Here is a 17602-nt window from a genome sequence, read left to right as displayed (position 1 = left end):
ATCGAAAAACTATTTTACCATCCAATCGATCCCGGTGTGCCTTCAAAGGCAAAGAAGGATCCCGAATAGCAAACACTTTTACTACAGTAAGACCTTCTCTAGAAAATTGAAAGAGAAAATATTAAGGACAGACATCTAGCATTTCATACAATTTCTAGAAAACAAAAAAAAAAAAAAAAAAAATGTCAAACATTTATACTATGTTCTTAATTTAAAAACAGCATCTTTAAAAACATAATTGCTTAAAAAAATTTCATGAGCAGCAAAATACTAATTAATATCATTATTATTTTTAAAAAATCTTCATTAAAATATTTGAATTTTAAACTTTTTTTTTAATGCAGTCAAACTTGCTTATAACCAGTGTAAAGGGACCATGATATTTGCTTGTTATAACTGAGTGCTCATAAAAAGCGAGTTTGTCATAAAATATATCATAGTTGTTTTTTTCTGGTCTTTTCAATCACTGTTAAGTCCCAAAGAAGCTGGTTACTTTGCTTTGAACTATCTTAATATCTCTTTCTTATGCCATTGTTTTTGAGGAATATACATGTAATTTAAATATGTTTATTTACTCCAGAAATTAAAAAAAGTACTGCCATCGCTTGTTCTCAGGATTTATGATTCATCACAAACTTTGGTTGACTTTGGAATGTTAAAGAAAATTTACGAAAAAAGGATAAGCTGAGCTGGTATTGAATAGAAATTTTACGAATCACAAAAATATTGCTCGCTTTAAGCGGCAAAGCATGTTATGGTCCCATAGACTAAATATTGTACCAAGCAAGCATTTCTGATTTCCTTGCTAAATCTGGGTTCTCGTTAGATCAAGACTCGTTATAAGAGAGTTCGACTGTACATAACATAGACAGTTTTTTGTAACGTTCGGGGAAAGAGCGGGTTGGGGTTTGCCCTTGATTTTTTACAAAATGAAAGTTTCTTTTAGCATTTTATTTGTTGACACTAGGGGGTCAAAGCACTATGCGAAAATTTTCTGAAGTCAAAGTTTTAAAATGGAGCGAATTGGGCAGGAAATACCGCAGGACACCATCCGGGAGCTGTATCGGTCTATGCCACGCCGTGCTTTAGCTTGTATCCAGGCTAGAAGCGGGTAAACTGTAACTCTGACATAAATTATTTAATTGTTTGGAGATTTAAATCATTTACTATTCTGTACATTGTCTTCCTAAACACCAATTTTTGTCTTAATTGGACAACTCCTTCTTGGTGCATCGATTTTTTTTTGTTATAGAGTGTATTTAGCTTGACATGTCTGGAGTCAATATTATAAAGCAGTTAAATACAGTTTAGGGCAAAAATCAGGAATAAAACAAAAATGCACTTTTTTAAAACTATTTTTCTTGAAAGAGACTTCTTTTACTAAAAACTGCTGACAAGAAGGATATTCGAACATCAGATACAAGCAGAACACACAGTAATGAATGTGATAGAAAAAAAACCTACTATACATAAAAGTATCAAAAATGAATTGAGTTTTTTAAATTTTGTGCAAAATGTAAACAGCTGCAAAAATTTGGTAACTTAATTTTGTATTACTTACTTATGTTTTGCTCGTGCAACTTTGAAAAACCTGGTACTTCCCAAACTATACAGAGAAAAGTACAGTAAGTTTTCATTCATACTTTTACATATATGGATATGCTATAACTTGAAAGCGAAAGAATATAAATTAAATCGTTTTTGCATAAACTGAAAGTTTTTAGGGATGTTGATACATTTTTTGGAACTAGTTGATTTCATTTCTATTTATTATAGAAACCAAATGTTCCATTAATATTCCATTAGCATTCATATGCTTAAATTTCTGATTTCATTGCTAAAGCAAATCAATATAGCAAATAGCTAGATTAGTTTATGTTTATTTGTAATCTTGCATTAGCTGATAATTAATTTGTATCCTTATAAACGATTGGATTATTATTATTATGGTAGCAGGTTATGTCAAAAATCAAGAATCTTGCATTTAACAAATACAAACCCAAGTTGCTCAAAATATCATTATGAATCAAAATGTATTTAAGTTATTTTCGGCTATCTTAGCTCTGCAGTAACTGGTAAACATTTTCATGAAAACTGAAATTGAGGAATCAGAATAAACACTGCCAGATCATTTTTATTTTTGTCTTTAAATGAAAAAGGTTAGGTACTTATTTTGCAAGAGTGAATTAGCAGTTGATTGACTTCATACATTTATGAACACTAATTATTATAGTTTTTTCCTGGTTAACAGTTTCATATTTTAAAATGAGTTAGTCAGTAGTGAGGTTAATGGGCATGTTATAACACTTAAGAGAAATTAAAAAGCAGCAAAACTTAAATTTAACACCTGAGCATTTTCTCTCACATTAAAATTACTTTGAATATGATATTAGTAACTAACAGTTTGAATTGATTTTGTACCATGCAGGGTTCATACTCAACTTAGAAAATTAAAAGTAAGGAGTTTTTAAGGAGTTTGGCAGGAGTTCCTTTTATTTTTTAAGAACTAGTTTTTTGTTTAAAGATGCATGTTTTAAAACAAATTTCAGAAAAATTATGTAGAACTCTTTTATTATATTTATTTTGCTTTCATACAATACATTGAATGCTTAAACATACTAAATTTATAGCAAAATATGCATTTACTGCTTCTTAGACTTGAGCCGATTCGGAATCAAATTCAAATGAGGGGGTGGGGGGTGGGGGAGAGATAACCATTAAAACATATTGTCTTTAGGAATTGAATAAAAACAATTAAAATTGATTGAAAATTGGTATTTTCTCAAAAACAAAACATGTACTAACAATTTCCTAACCAAAAACAGACTTTAAAACATAAAACAATTGTTAAAATAAGAGCTATAATAAACCAACTGAAAGTAGTAGAGGCTAAAATAACTTCCAACTATCAAAACAATTTAAATATTTACAGGATACAAAAGGACTAACTTCAAACACAACAAACAATTTTTGGCGAAGCTTGTGTTTGATTTTGGCATATTTATAAAACATAAGTTTACTCATATAAGAAGATTCTTTCCCATTTTTGTCACTTGGTACTTAAAAATAGGTCTCAATCACATGTTTTTCCCCGAGCTTGTTTATGGTTTAATTTTGTTCCTCTGGTATCCCCTAACTCGCTAAGGCTACTATAGAAATATTTTTACGATTAACTACAGAAAAACATAATTTTTAGAAAAATTATAATATATCTAGGCTAATATATAAAAGACTAATGAACTAGATAAAAAATATAAAGTCAATCTTACTCTCATAATTGGTATCAATAGCCCAAACATTAATGTATGATGAAAAATTAAAGCTTTTTAGTTCAAATCCAAAAACAAAAATATACTTACTTCTGATCATATGAAAAGTCTTGAAGATCTGCCAAATAATATTCCACAGGAAATATTTGAGACGGTGCAATACCAGTTAATTGATTTCCCATTCTCACTGTAGTTTCGAAAATCTACCTAACACAAAGAAAAAAGGAAATGAAAGCATTATGCATGCAAAATTGTACTGATGAATGTAAAGCAAAATTGTTAAAACCTGAAAATATAAACAATATTTATTAGATAAATTATTGAGTATTTCTTAATGTATAGCACCTTTGTACTCTAATAATACAAGCATAGCAGAACAACAACAACAACAAAAAAACATCTTTATATTTTAAGAGACATTACTCTTGTGTATAGCTATAATTACATGTTAATAATCAGATTCTTTCATAAACCAATGGAACGGAATCAATACAGAAAAAGCCGATTATTTTTTTAGTTGATGTAAACAAAAACAAGCGACCGCCCAGAATAGATTTGTCTAATTTAAGATGTGTCATGACTATACTATTTGGGACTGATTAACAAAAAAAGAAAGGTGGTTCAAAGCTGACTTTCATTATGTATGCATTATTTTTACAATAAAAAAACAAATACTTTGAGGGATGGCATCCCCCTCTCCCCCAAAAACAGCACTAGATGGCACAAAAGGTGCTATGCTAAATTGATAATAGTGTTTTCACTTGATTGCGTAACATATTATGCAAATTTAATTTGTAACCAACTGGTACAATGGAACTAAATATTACCATGAAGAACATTACAAGTACTGCTAATTATTCCTATTCAAAAGCTGCTCCCAGACCAGTCATTTTAAATTTTTCCAGGGGGGAGCGGGCATCTTCATCCCCAGATGAAGGGTATATGCTCAATGCAAATTTTATCAGAAAACAACAAAAACTATGTGAACTTTTTTGTAAAGTTTTTAGTTTTTTAAACCGCTGTTGGCTAATGGATATAATAAAACATTGAACTTAGGTGCAGAACAACCATGGGAACAAAGCTGTTTTTGTGACCAAAAGCTCTGGGGGTCTTAAGTTCTCAAGCATGCTCGTGGCACTCATTTTGTCGACCAACAGAAGGCACGGAAGGCTGAGTGAAAAGTGAGAAAAAGTGCAACCCAGGAATCGAACTCAGGTCTGGTACGTGAAAGCGCAAAACAATTGCCACAAAGCAACTGGTCTTCAAGAGATATAATACAAGAACAAAAACTGAGTGACAGTAACGAATAATATCTTCCTGGTTTGCTTATTTCAAGCAACTGAAAGGAGTGTTCTGCAAAGTGTTTTTTTTTTTTTTTAGACTCCTTTTGAAAATAAGATTTCTTTCATGCAAGGGCAGATCAAGGGCCATGGTGGCCTGATCGGGAGGGCGTCGGATTGTAATTAAAGGTTCCGAGTTCAATCCCAGCCAATCAAAGATCCTCCATGTTCATTAATGGTGACTGGGCATGGGCGCCCATATGCAAAAGTGTAGGGGGGGGGGCTCAGATATTTTAACAATGGTATAGCATGATATTTTCCCCATGAAAACCAATTTCAGGACAGATTAAAGTCATTAAAATTGGACATTTTTAATAACTTATTCATTAATGGCTGGCGAAGAAATATTTTTACATTTTTGCAAAGAAAAAAGTACTTAAAGCAAGGAAGTTCTAATTTCTAAGGGGGTGGGGGCTCGAGCCCCCCTTGCCAAGTGAAACAATACCTATGGGGGTTCTGGACTAAGGATTGCTATGGTGATGGCCTGGATCAAAAAATCAGAGCTGCCTTTAAGGTCCCATCCAACCAGTTAAAACACAAATAGTGGTAGGTAAGGAGGATCCTGGAGTATAAAGTGTGAAGTGCCAGATATAGGATGAGTCCTTGCCCCAATGGCTGTTTATTAAACGTGGCAAAGCCACCCCATTTCAGTTTTTTTTTTCCATTGAAAGTCAAATAAAAACTTGAACAAATGTGGGTAAGAGACAGTTTTACTTTTGCCTCAATTTAGAAAAGATGGAAGATCAGTCATTGGTTTTATTTGCGTAGTAAAATTATGTAAAAAATTTCTCTATTATAGCTAGGACCATTAACTGGGAATGACATAAAAATGTAAAGGTCAAGAAATGTTTTTGTAAACACTTCTGACAGCTAAACATTGCTTAAAAACTAATCATTGCTCATCATTCATTAAAACTAATAGTAGACAGAAAAGAGCGACTATTATTTCAATACAGAACATACAGGAAAAAAAATCAAGATGACACTGTATACACATTTCAAATGGTGTATAGTGAGCTACAGAAAATATAACAGGGAAAACCTTAGTGGAATAATTAAACACAAATATCACTTTCTCTCCTTCTCAACAAAATAATTTAAGGAAACAGAAAACTGATTCAGCGGCATTCACTCGGCAACCAAAAGTACAGAAGGGTGAATCAGAACATAATTTAGCTTTTATTTGTTAAGATTTAGCTTCCAATAGAGTTAATAAAAACAAGTAATGATCTGGGGGGAGGGAAAAAGGAACACAACAGGTAGTTACTATTAAAAAAAATTTTAAGTTTCAATACAAATGAATAAATGAATGACTTGTCAAAATTTCAAATACAATTTTGCACTCATCAATAAAGATTAAAATTCATCATAAGAAAAATATATTTGAATTGAGAACTCTACAGAATCAAAACGAATTTAATTCCTCGTGTCATTCATTAAATGTATTGTGTCATCGAAATGAGGAGGGTCTTAGTTTAGGTGTGCGTTAACTTTTTTTTTAACTTCTAAGTTAACCGGTGCTGATGGTATCGTTTAGCTGTTCTATCAAGAGCACGACAACCTCCGTGATACCCGAAAACTCAATCCCAATGTGTGAGACGTTTGGAGAAATTTCTTTACATGGTTGGGAAGTTTCATTCCGAATCACCCCATCACTCGATTCCTCGTATCTATAAACTTTTTAATAAAAATATTATAAAAAATCTTTTAGTTCATACAAGAAACAACCAGGCTCCAGAGTTTAAAGTTTTTATATTACCTAGAGAAATCAGTTTATGTGTGTTTGAAATTCATTGTAAAAGGAACAAAAGTAACAATATATTTCTTTCTAGAATTTACATTGAAAATCAAACACCTACAAATCAACGTAAGATTATTTACCACTCAAAATTAACTTCATTACAGCTCATCCCTACAGCTTCCAACTAATGTTTACCAACTTTTCCCGAATGTTTGATCTCTCGCGGTTACAGTACAAGTTAAAGTGCAAGTGAGGCATGGAGTGACACAAATCATTTAACAAGTTCACAGTCAATCACGTGATATCAAGTAAAAAAATTTAAAAAAAAGCTTCTACCGGATGTTTTTTCAACCAAAAGCTCCCTATTTGCATTAAAAATGACGTTCCCTGCAACCTCGAAACACGTGTATGCAGTGAACTGCCAATTTTGTGTGTCTAGTTAGCTATACCATGCATTATTTTTTTTTAATAGACTTATAATAAAACAAACCATCAAATAAGACTAAAAGTTGCATTAAAATAAAAAGTAGTTCGCCAAAAGATAGAATTAAAAAGAAAATTGTCCGCCAAACAAAAAAAAAGCTACATGAAAACCGTAAATGATTCTTTTGAAATAAATCGCCAAGTAAATTTAAAAAATCTTAAAGCAGTTTCTTCAGTGTCGGAAACTTTCGTTTCTTAGACTTATAGACGTAGCAACAGCAACTACTTTTTAAAATACTACAACAGGTTTCGTTACCTAAAACTTTCTTTTATATACTATAGAATGAAATTAGTTCAAAGACTGTTGGCTAAGGAAAATAATCAAAATTATACTCATTGAGTGATAACATTGTCAATTGACAAGTTTTTACTCTTTTGTATGAACATTTCAAAAATACTTACCCAAGTGGGTAAGGTAGCAACTTTTGAATACCTAATGCTGTAACTATACAAAACTACATTTCTTACATCTGTTATAAGGGTAAACTAGCCCTATCTTTCGGTATTTTTTTTTTTTTTTAATCTAATGATGCTAGCAATTCAAAGATAATTATCTATCGATAGTCAGTTTTTCTTGAGCCGAAATCTCACTTGAAACTTTAATTTACTATAATGTAACAGGTAACACAGAATCACATTTTTTTGTCATCATTATGTACTTGTACTTATAGGTAAAACATCAATAAGATGATACAGATTACTTATGTGTATAATCATTCACAATGCTGCAAAGCTGAAATAGAGCCATAAAGACACATTTACAGTCTGCTGCAACCACAACGGATTCAAAGTTGACTTATGTTATTATGTTCAAGCTAATTAGCAATTTTTTCCCAAATCTAGCATCCAATGGTTCACTTCGTATAGGTTCAGGGCAAAAATAACGTTTTTTTGCTATCCTTTGGAAACTAAAAAGTAATTTACTTTACGAAGTTGGACAACACATTTATGAACCAAAAAAAAATTTCGTTAGACTAAAAAGAAATTTTAAAGGTAAACTAGCCGAGCTGAGCTTACGTATGAAATGTACTGTTGCCATGGGCGTCGCTGGCTCTTCGTTATTGGGGGGAGGGGGGAGGGGACCATTGATGGAATGCAGAGCAATCACCGAGAGGTTATACTTACTCCCCCCCCCCCCCCCGTTTTTTTGAAAACGGGAACTTGAATTCAGAGATGTAAAAAGAAACGGGAAGCCTTCCATCTCAAAAAAAGAATGAAGCAATGAATATAAGTAAGAATTAAATAAACACATGCGTGCTAAAAAGTAAAAAAACAAAAAAAAAAGTTCATAAAGGCTCAAATTTGCAGGAAACAGCAAGCACGTGTTTCGGGGTTACGAGATGAGGAACCCTTTCCCAAGTAGCATTGAATCTTGGCGCAATATTGTACTTGGTTGGCTGAATGTTGGCGTACGATTTACACCCAATATTGGCTGAAGCTCGTAGGGGATACATTTTAACAATATCGGCCAATATTGCTATTGCAATCTTGAGCCATTATTGCATGCCGATCTAATGCCAATATTGGCCTTACGTTGGCTAAATAGTGGCTCACAATATTGGCTGAAGCACGGAGGGGATACATTTTGACAATATTGGCCAATATTGCAATTACGCTCTTGAGCCATTATTGCATGCCGATTTTAAACCAATATTGGTTAAATAGTGGCTTCCATTATTGTTATTGTTATTATACACTGCTGTCTACATAAAATGCGACATCAAGAAGGTGCAGTCAGAATGATACAAACTTTTACACTTGATGGCAACATTGATTACAAAATGAAAATAAAATGAACATTTATTACTGGAAAAATCCCAAATGAATGGAGGTTTAAGTACCCTGTTGAATCAACTCTAGCTTGAATGTACAACACGATACAGTCGAACATTGAGGTATACTAGTCTCATATGATGTATTAGGTCAATTCCTATCAGTTAATGTAAAGCACTACTAATTCAATCAAACTCATAGATTGTTCAATTTACCGTCAAGTCATTCCAGATATGCTCAATTTGTGACAAATCATGACATCACGCAGGTCAGAAAAGGTGATGATGTGGGAGAGGACCCCCTGCTGTGTGTGACGGTGCATTGCCCTACTGAACACGAGTCTCAACACATGACAAAAATATACCATTAGGTTGTGATAGTGCAGCGAATCAATGTTAGAGGTAATCCTGTCCCACACACAATATAGCACCCCATAGCATCACTACAGCTGTCGATGTGGTGTGCTCCTAAAAAGCAGGCTTTATTAGGGTCGCATACACTTGGAGTAGGTTCGAGTTCAAATCGATTTGTTAGCAACCGAATGGTTCCTGATTGCTCTCATAGCGATGAATCCAGATCGAATTTAGCAAAAATAACATTTTTGTAAGGTTATGGAGAACACGTTGTGAACTACCAAATAATGCTTTTGCTTTTCAGCGGCATACCCCACTCACAGCTGGGATGCCTTTATGGGTTGCAATCATGTACAAAACATAGTCACTTCTAATATTGATCCACAGCACTATGACAGGTCACCCTGCGGTCCCCATGACACCAAACTGCATTAATATCATTATTCAGTCACATGTGTTGGCACTCATGGCGGGGCTCCCAGGAAGACACTGCTTGATCACACACAGCAAGGGTCAAGATTCCAAGGGTGTGAGGGGATTTCCACTTTCTATGTCCAGTGTGTCACCCTGCTTTGTCACAAATTGAGCATATCTGGGATCACTTGAGATGGTAAATTGCGTAGGCTATGAGCTTGATGGAATTAGGTGCACATTTCTAGTACCTGTGTAGTAGGATATCCTACAAGACTGATATGCTTCAATGTTTGACTGTATTACCTCGTACATTCACGCAATAGGTAGCTCGACAGGAGACTTAAACCTCCATTCATTTGGGATTTTTCCAGTAATAAATGATCAATTTGTTGTCATTTTGTAATCACTTTCTGATAGTAAGGTTGCCATCACGTGTATAAAATTTCATTTCACTCTGACTACTATCCTTCTTGGTGTTGCATTTCGTGTGGCCAGCAGTGTAGGTAGCTGTTACAGTTTAACCAGGACTGAAATTGTTAGGATTCCAACAATTTCAACAAAAAGGAAGAAGGAATTAAAAGTCGCTTTCCTGGAAGCTTCGACCACGTAAACACTGAAGATGACTGCCGCAGATGCAGTTGAAACGTTTGTGGTAACAACACTCAGACCACAGCAGAACAGCCCAGAATCTCACAACATCATCAATTTAATTCATATTAAAAGTGCCTAGTTGTTAAATGTTGGTCAGAAAAAAAAGAGAATTTCTTATGACTGTGCACCAATTAATGTATATTTTATTTTTGAATCATATAACTGTAAAAATAGCTAACAGAAGAAAAATGAAACAGTCAATGCTAACTCCATAAAAATTGATGAAAATGTAAAATGAAATATAATAAAAAGAAAACTTAATTTTAATTCTACATATTGTAATAATAACATAAGAAAATAAAGAGTGATTTGAGGAAGCATTTACTATTCTAAAGATTTTAATTTGTGCTAATTAAAAATATCGGGTATTTCCGAATTCTGCTCAAAACTTACTAACATTGCTAAATATTAGTTACAAAAGTTCCTGAGCAGAATTCAGATTAGAGTTAATTCTCCCTCGACGAACAAATAGAAAATTTGTACACATTTGGTTTCATTGCAATTCTACGGTTGCACAGAAAGTAAATGTAATTGAAGTACAGTGCAAAAGTTGCTCAAAATCTTTGCTTGATCGTTTTCATTGTCATTCAAATTAATAATAAACTTTTAAATTTGAAATAACTGATTAGTAAAGTTATTTTGCAATATTGAACAATTAATGGTAGGAATTTTTATTCCTATTTAAAAAAATTAAATATGAACATCATTTTTAAGTACCTTTTTCTTTGACCCGGATAGTTCAGAAATAGCAACTTAATTTTGCAAGAATTTACTCCTTCAGTAAAATGTTTTACCATGTTTATGTAAATAAAGTAAGTAGATCTTTAAAATTTCTTTATCAAATACTCCAGCATATGTCTAATATTTTCACATAAACAAAAAGTATTCAATAATGAACTAACAATTATTGTCAAAGAAAAGTAATAAGATCTATTTCACAAAATTGGCATTCATTATAATAAATGTAACAACAAACTACACTCAAACCTAGTTTTGCGTGGTGGATAGGGACCGCATAGAAAAATTCACTCAAAACTTCACTATTAGCTACAAAAAAATGCTTTCGTAACAGTCTCACTTGAAAATAACCCAAAACTTGCGAAAAAACTGTAGGAATTTCTTTAAAACAAATTCAAGACACTTTTCACTCCAGAGTTCCCTGTACCTACCACTTTTTGTGGCTTAACCAGTTAGATGGGACCATGAAGACAGCTCTGCTTTTACAACTACTTTGAATCTCGCCAACCATTTAAATCCGCTTTTAAAATATACATCAGAGAACGATTCATCACTTAAAAATACTACCGAGCACTTGTTTTATAGACAAAATAGTCAATTGAGTCACAATTTGATTGAAATTTTCATGTACCACAAAGAAAAAGGAATCGCACACAAACAGGTTTGAGTGTACTGCAAACAAAGTTGTTAAGTTTTTATTTTTAAAATGGATGTAATGTAGGTGACAATGAACACTGAATAATTTGAAAATCATTTATTATTGATGCAAATATACGTTGCACTTATTGCAGTGAAATTATGGACAAGCAGTCAGTCTAGTACATATGTTTGAAAACTAAAACACATAAAAAAATACTTCCACTTACCATAATGAAAGGAAAATTTAAAAAGTTGAAAATGTTTATTAAACCCTTGGCATTTTGGCTTAACTTCTGACATCACTTTTTAGCTCTGTATTGTCTTAGTTTTTATAAAAAAATAAAAACATTTATTTTTATTTCTAAACAAATAAAAAATATTCCATACATAATGCAAAAAGAACTTACGGCTTACTTTACATGTTTTTCCCCTCACCTTTAAATTTCCAAAATCTTCAACATTATTAAATTTTAATCTACTTTTAATAGACGAAAGAGTATGAACACTTAATTTTTTTGTGCAAAAGAGATGAAGAGAAACAATTTATAAGGTTGAAAAGGAACATTCATTAGAACAGTTTGTTACAGGCAACGGTATAAATAGAATTATTTGTAAAGCAAATGGACGGTGTTGGACGTAGAATTTGCAACAACATTTATCAATAAAAGTTCAGATTTTCTAGATGACTGAGTCATTTTTTTTGCTCAATACTTATGCATGTAGAAAACAATTAAAAAACTACGAAATTTCTAGAGAAAAGTTCTAACTTGAAATATGAAAAACGTCATGGTGTTGAACGTTTATTCAAGAGATTCTTGACATGTCATTAGAAAATAAGGGTTTGGCACAAAAAAATTCAACACTGGTGTAAAATCATAGTTAATCAAAGCATCTAGGTTTTATTCGATTTCGGATAAATTTCTTGAATTACTTTATCAGATAGAACTTCAATTATTTCCGTAACAATGGTTGACGCTTAATAGTTTACACTACCTTTACTGCCATTTAATCGTACATGCTCAGCTGAAAATAGACCATGGAACTTAATTCTCATTCCGTAATGAGCCAAAAGTCTTATGATCATCAAAACGCAAATCCGTGTAGAGAAATGAACTTGGTAGCATAAAATTAGTCCGTAAAATCTTCTTTCAGATTTTGCATTCAGACTTCTAAAAGTTTACTAGATTATTGTCAATAAGTTTAGGTGTTATAGAGGCACTGTGAAAAGGAATGCAGTTTTCCAGTAGAAATTTGAATTTTCACGGAAAGTTTGTCTCATGATACATTCTCACTTTAGAATCATGAAAATAAAACTCCTGGAATCTTTATATATTGATCCAGTGTTTTCAAAGTCAAATATGATCCAGAATTTACTCCAGTTTCAAATGTTAGTTCAGAATTCTCAATGTTTGACGTAATTTAGAATGTCACTGTTCGATTATGATTTCGAGTTTTTAAAACACAATGTCGATCCAAAATTTTCACTGCTTCACATCGTTTCAGCAATTTCTTCAATGTTGGATATCTATCCAGAATTTTATTCAGTATTTAATATTTCTTCAAAAAATGTTTTGCCTTATTTCATTACTTTTATTTTGGAAGACAAAGTTCATCACTGCAAAAGAAAGCTTTCTCATTGAGTTGCTCCAATAACGCTTTTCTCTTTCGCTTTTTAAAATTTTAGAGTGGATTAGACATAGTTAAAAAAATTCACTGATGAAAATGATAAAATATCATTTAAGAAATGAAGGCAACAATAAAATTTTGAGGAAAATATCTCCGATATTCGGACAAAAGCATTTACCATGTGCAGCGGCGAGGAAGAGCAACAAAACACAAAATGTGCAGAGCAGACAAAGTTGAAGTTTCTTTTTCGCCGGTTTTTTTAAAAATTACAAAAGCGTTTAAACTAAACTCAAATAGCTCCAATTTTTGAGGACTCTCTCTACGTTTCAAAATTTGTCTTAGCCTTAAAACAGTTTGTGGAGTTTCAGGTAATCAGACTCAGTGTTTAATTGCTCACTTAGGAAAATGCATCATTTTTCAGATTTGTTTCAAAATCGGTTTGAACATCAAAGAGCCATCTTCGCCCAATATTGACTTTCCATAATTCGACCAATTTTTCGCCAATATTGTCTCACAGCCTAAATACAATAATGGTTGCGCATTGTTAAGCCAATATTGGGACAAGATTGTGTGCCAATCTAAGTACAATATTGTTAATGCAATAAGACGCCAATATTGGCACAAGATTATATGCCAATCTAAGAACAATATTGTTAATACAATGGGAAGCCAATATTGGCTTAATATTGCAAAAATCGTGCCAATATTGGCCAAGACATTGCCAACGTGAACAATCTCACGCCAATATTGAGTCAAGATAAAATGCTACTTGGGTTTCTATCATCTTATGGATAGCTCAATTTTATCGGTTGTATTTGTTCATCAACATGATTTCTGTATATTATAATTACTGTGAAATTTATCAGCATTAAGCTTTAAAAAAATGTTTTAACAATGAAAATCGATAGAAACGGATTTTTGCGAATTTCGCAGGAACAGTATTAATGAAAGAGAGTTTTTCTTTAAAAAAATTAATAAAGTTACTCTTACTTAAAATACACCTCCAGCTCAGTTATTCCATCCGAGGACTGCAGTTTCGTGCTTTTTAGCACTCATCAGCCCGGAATAGGAATCACATGAGCTGGAGGCGAAAAACCTCTTAAGGGAGCCAAGAGAGCCAAACAAACTGGTAGCTAATGCAAGAATTAGCAAACCAGTAACCAGATGAGCGACCGCAGCAATGCTGCGGTTCAACTCAAAGAGTGATGGCATGTCAAGGTATTTTGTAGTCAGTTACCGCCCTAAGCCAGGGCTAAGGCAGAACTACTTAAAATACACCACCAGCTCAGTTATTCCATCCGAGGACTGCAGTTTCGTGCTTTTTAGGAACTCATGTGCCTTAGCCCTGGCTTAGGGCGATAACTTACTGCAAAATACCATGCCTTATTGCCATCAATCTTTGAGTTGAACCGCACCATTGCTGCGGTCGCTCATCTGGTTTTTGCTAATTCTTGCATTCTACCAGTTTGTTTGGCTCTCTTGGCTCCCTTAAGAGGTTTTTCGCTTCCAGCTCATATGATTCCTATTCCGGGCTGATGAGGGCTAAAAAGCACGAAACTGCAGACCTCGGATGGAATAACTGACCTGGTGGTGTATTTTAAGTATTTTTGCCTTAGCCCTGGCTTAGGGCGGCAACTTACTACAAAATCTACTCTTGTTGAGGAAAATTTTTTTTTTTTGAAAATCCTCACAAGCGAAATTTATTATGAAGGTAATTTTTTTTGTTTTTAATTTGATGTTCCCTTTCGAGAACGTTGGTGTTCAAAAAATTAAAAATACGGCCGAAAACCGTCTCAAATAAGCGTATTCTTAAGGTTTCAGTAAGATAAAGGAAAATAAATAGTTAGTCTCTAAATGAGAATCTAATCCCGTTAAAAGCAAAGCAAACAAACATAGGTGAAATCTTTTCCCCTGTGGATAAAATATTTGAGCTCATCAAGAAAAAATACTAATGAACGAGCAATAAAATAGCAATATTTTCACTTTTTATTTTCATGGAAGAATAGCTCGACTCATTTCATAAGCAGCAGTTTCAAATTTCCAAAAACCCTACTTTGATAGATAACGGACTCCCCCCCCCCCCTCCCCTGGTATTTTGTAGTGCAAAATACCAGGCATTGCCCTAAAATGCAAGGAAACAACTGAACATCTAACACAAAATCGAACATCCATTTGATCACGATCGTAAATATATTGTTACAAACTCTGTAAATAGTAATTATTTTTGTGATTAATTTGTCGCAATCCAGCTAAATTTGGCGTTTATTAAATTATCTTTTATCTAAAATTATTGTAGCAACGTAACCTGTAAATAGTTTCTTGTAATGAATATACAGCCCCCGTACATTCGGCCGAAGTATACGGTCTCCTCATTTCTGAATGATAAAATTTGTGAATGGAAAGAAATAAAATAACGGTCTACGATTTTCGGGGATCTTGTGGAATATTTGAGAGTTCTCTTTCGATGTCTGTAAATAGCGTCTCGCATGATAAAAAGTCAGTCTCGAGTTAGTTTTTGCTTGTGAATCGTTGTAGTGGTACGCTGGAGAGCATGTATTGCTCTGTTTTGTGAAGCCTTTTGAGCTGTATTTTTGCTTATTTGGATATAAATACGTGTGTAACCGTTGAGTTTACGGTGTTGATTCATATTTACTGAATTGCTGATGATTAATTTAGCAATTGTTAACGATCTTTCCTGTACATAGTGTAAATAAATCTCTTGTGTTTTCTCAAGAACTGTGTCATGCTTTCAAGAAAGTTGGATGTCACACTGGATCCGTAACAATATCAAGATAATAGTGACATAAAATTTCAATAACTTCAATATTAATTTATAGCAGCGGAGTTAATATTTTTAATATATTTTGCCCTATTATACAGGGTGTCCGAAAAGTCCTTGACACATTTAAAAAATTCATAGAAAACCAACAAATTGTCGTATGAATTTGCGGTTTGCAACATAATACTTCACAGGTTCAAGAGTTTTTATGACATCGAAAAAAAAAGAGGGGGGGGGGGGAGAAGAAGAAAAAAGGCATATCGCAGTCAGGGTATCAGTATATTCTATGCTTGTAATTCTTCGTTTAGCAATTTTCATTCCTTTTTGCGTTTTCCCATGTCTATAAAAACGATTTAACAATTTGTTGGTTTTCTATGAATTTTTTAAATGTGTTAAGGATTTTTCGTACACCCTGTATAATATTTTTTTAATTTCTTTCTTTAACTTACTTTTTTCGTTTCGCATTTACTTACAAATAGTAAAAATAACATGTAAGGAAGAATAAATTGATTCATTTCTAGAAGGATAAGGGCAAAATAAGCCGTACTATTTAATTCTCAAAGATATAGACGTGTATAATTAACAATGCACTTTAATTCACAGATCGAGCCATAAAAGACCCAAAAATCCTTTTATTTAAAATAACAAATTAAATCAAAAGTCATCTTTCGCTTTTCTTTTGTAGTCTTACATCAATGTTCATTTTATAAATGAATATAAATTTAATTATCTAGGAAAAAAATATATAGATTTTAGATCAAGCGTAGATGCGTGAGGAAGGGGCATTCTCCTCATTTTTCGGTTTATAAAAGCTAAAAGTTAAAAATTCAGCTTTTATTTACGTTTTGGTGAGTTCCAATTGTAACAGAGGGGACATGAGACACAGATTTTGCTTTTAAAAAGATCATAAATCTTTCTAAGATTAAAAAATACAGACACTTCTTGCATTTATAGGAACAATGCTTGGTAAATTGACTTAAAATTGAAATTTTATTCTCATTTAACCTCCGTAATTAAATTAAATGGGTATGTAACAGAGGGGACAGAAAATGTAAACACAATTTGACAAGCACTATAATTTGTGTAAAAGTCTGTGAATTAGAACTCTTTTAAAAAAGGTGGTATTTTTTCCCTAAATGCGAATATTTCAAGGTAATAATATCATCCATAGAAATGTTTAAATCATATCCTGATTTTATATAAATGTGAAAATTAGAGTGTAACAGAGGGGACACGAGAAGTAACAGATGGGACAGCTTACGAATTTGTACTGCATTACAACAAAATATCAAAGTCAAAAATGACTTCTGTTGTTTAAAACTGGAGTAGGTAACAGAGTTGATTTAATATATGACATCTAAACACATGTTGTATCATTATAAAGGAGTGTCCACCTGTGGAGGGGGGAGGGGAGTCACATTGGTGGAAGTTGCACCATTGAAACTTTGAGGGGGATTTTTTAGAGGGTTTTTGTTCTCATTATTGGGGAAGGATGCTCTGTTGCATTTGAGGAGGCATGCCATCCACCTTGGGGGGGGGGGGGGGGGGGAGGCAATACGTTTTTGACGAAGCTCATGTTCAAGTTTGGCAAATTTATAAATAAAGTTTTACTCATATGAGATAGAACTAGAGGAAATTCAGGCCAAATATTAGAGATCTTTCAGAAAAAAAATCATAAAAATAATTTAATCTTAAAGTAGATCAAAATCTCGAAGAACAAAAAATATTAGTAAGACAGTAAAATTCTAGAAAAAATACATGTTTAATTCATTCAAAGTTGCTTTCCAAAGCAAAAG

At 32.9% G+C, this 17602-nt stretch overlaps 1 protein-coding gene across 2 annotated transcripts in view; it reads right to left on the bottom strand.

Annotated features, from left to right (window-relative positions):
* LOC129217239 (phosphoinositide 3-kinase regulatory subunit 4-like) overlaps positions 1 to 6551 on the bottom strand; it is an 84354-nt gene extending 77803 nt beyond the window's left edge. The window contains exons 1-4 of one of the 2 annotated variants that reach the window (XM_054851512.1): positions 6369 to 6551; positions 3360 to 3476; positions 1562 to 1606; positions 19 to 98 (exon numbers count right to left, since the gene is read on the bottom strand). In XM_054851512.1, the coding sequence (XP_054707487.1) occupies positions 19 to 98; positions 1562 to 1606; positions 3360 to 3451 (217 nt within the window). In that variant the 5' untranslated portion in view covers positions 3452 to 3476; positions 6369 to 6551. The remainder of the gene's footprint in view (positions 1 to 18; positions 99 to 1561; positions 1607 to 3359; positions 3477 to 6368) is intronic. The other variant, XM_054851511.1, reaches the window with a different exon arrangement.
* Between the last annotated feature and the right edge of the window lie 11051 nt (positions 6552 to 17602).

The sequence above is a fragment of the Uloborus diversus genome, chromosome 2 (genome assembly GCF_026930045.1).
Source record: "Uloborus diversus isolate 005 chromosome 2, Udiv.v.3.1, whole genome shotgun sequence".
In the NCBI taxonomy this organism is placed as follows: Eukaryota; Metazoa; Arthropoda; class Arachnida; order Araneae; family Uloboridae; genus Uloborus; species Uloborus diversus.
This window is presented reverse-complemented; position numbering and strand designations above follow the sequence as displayed.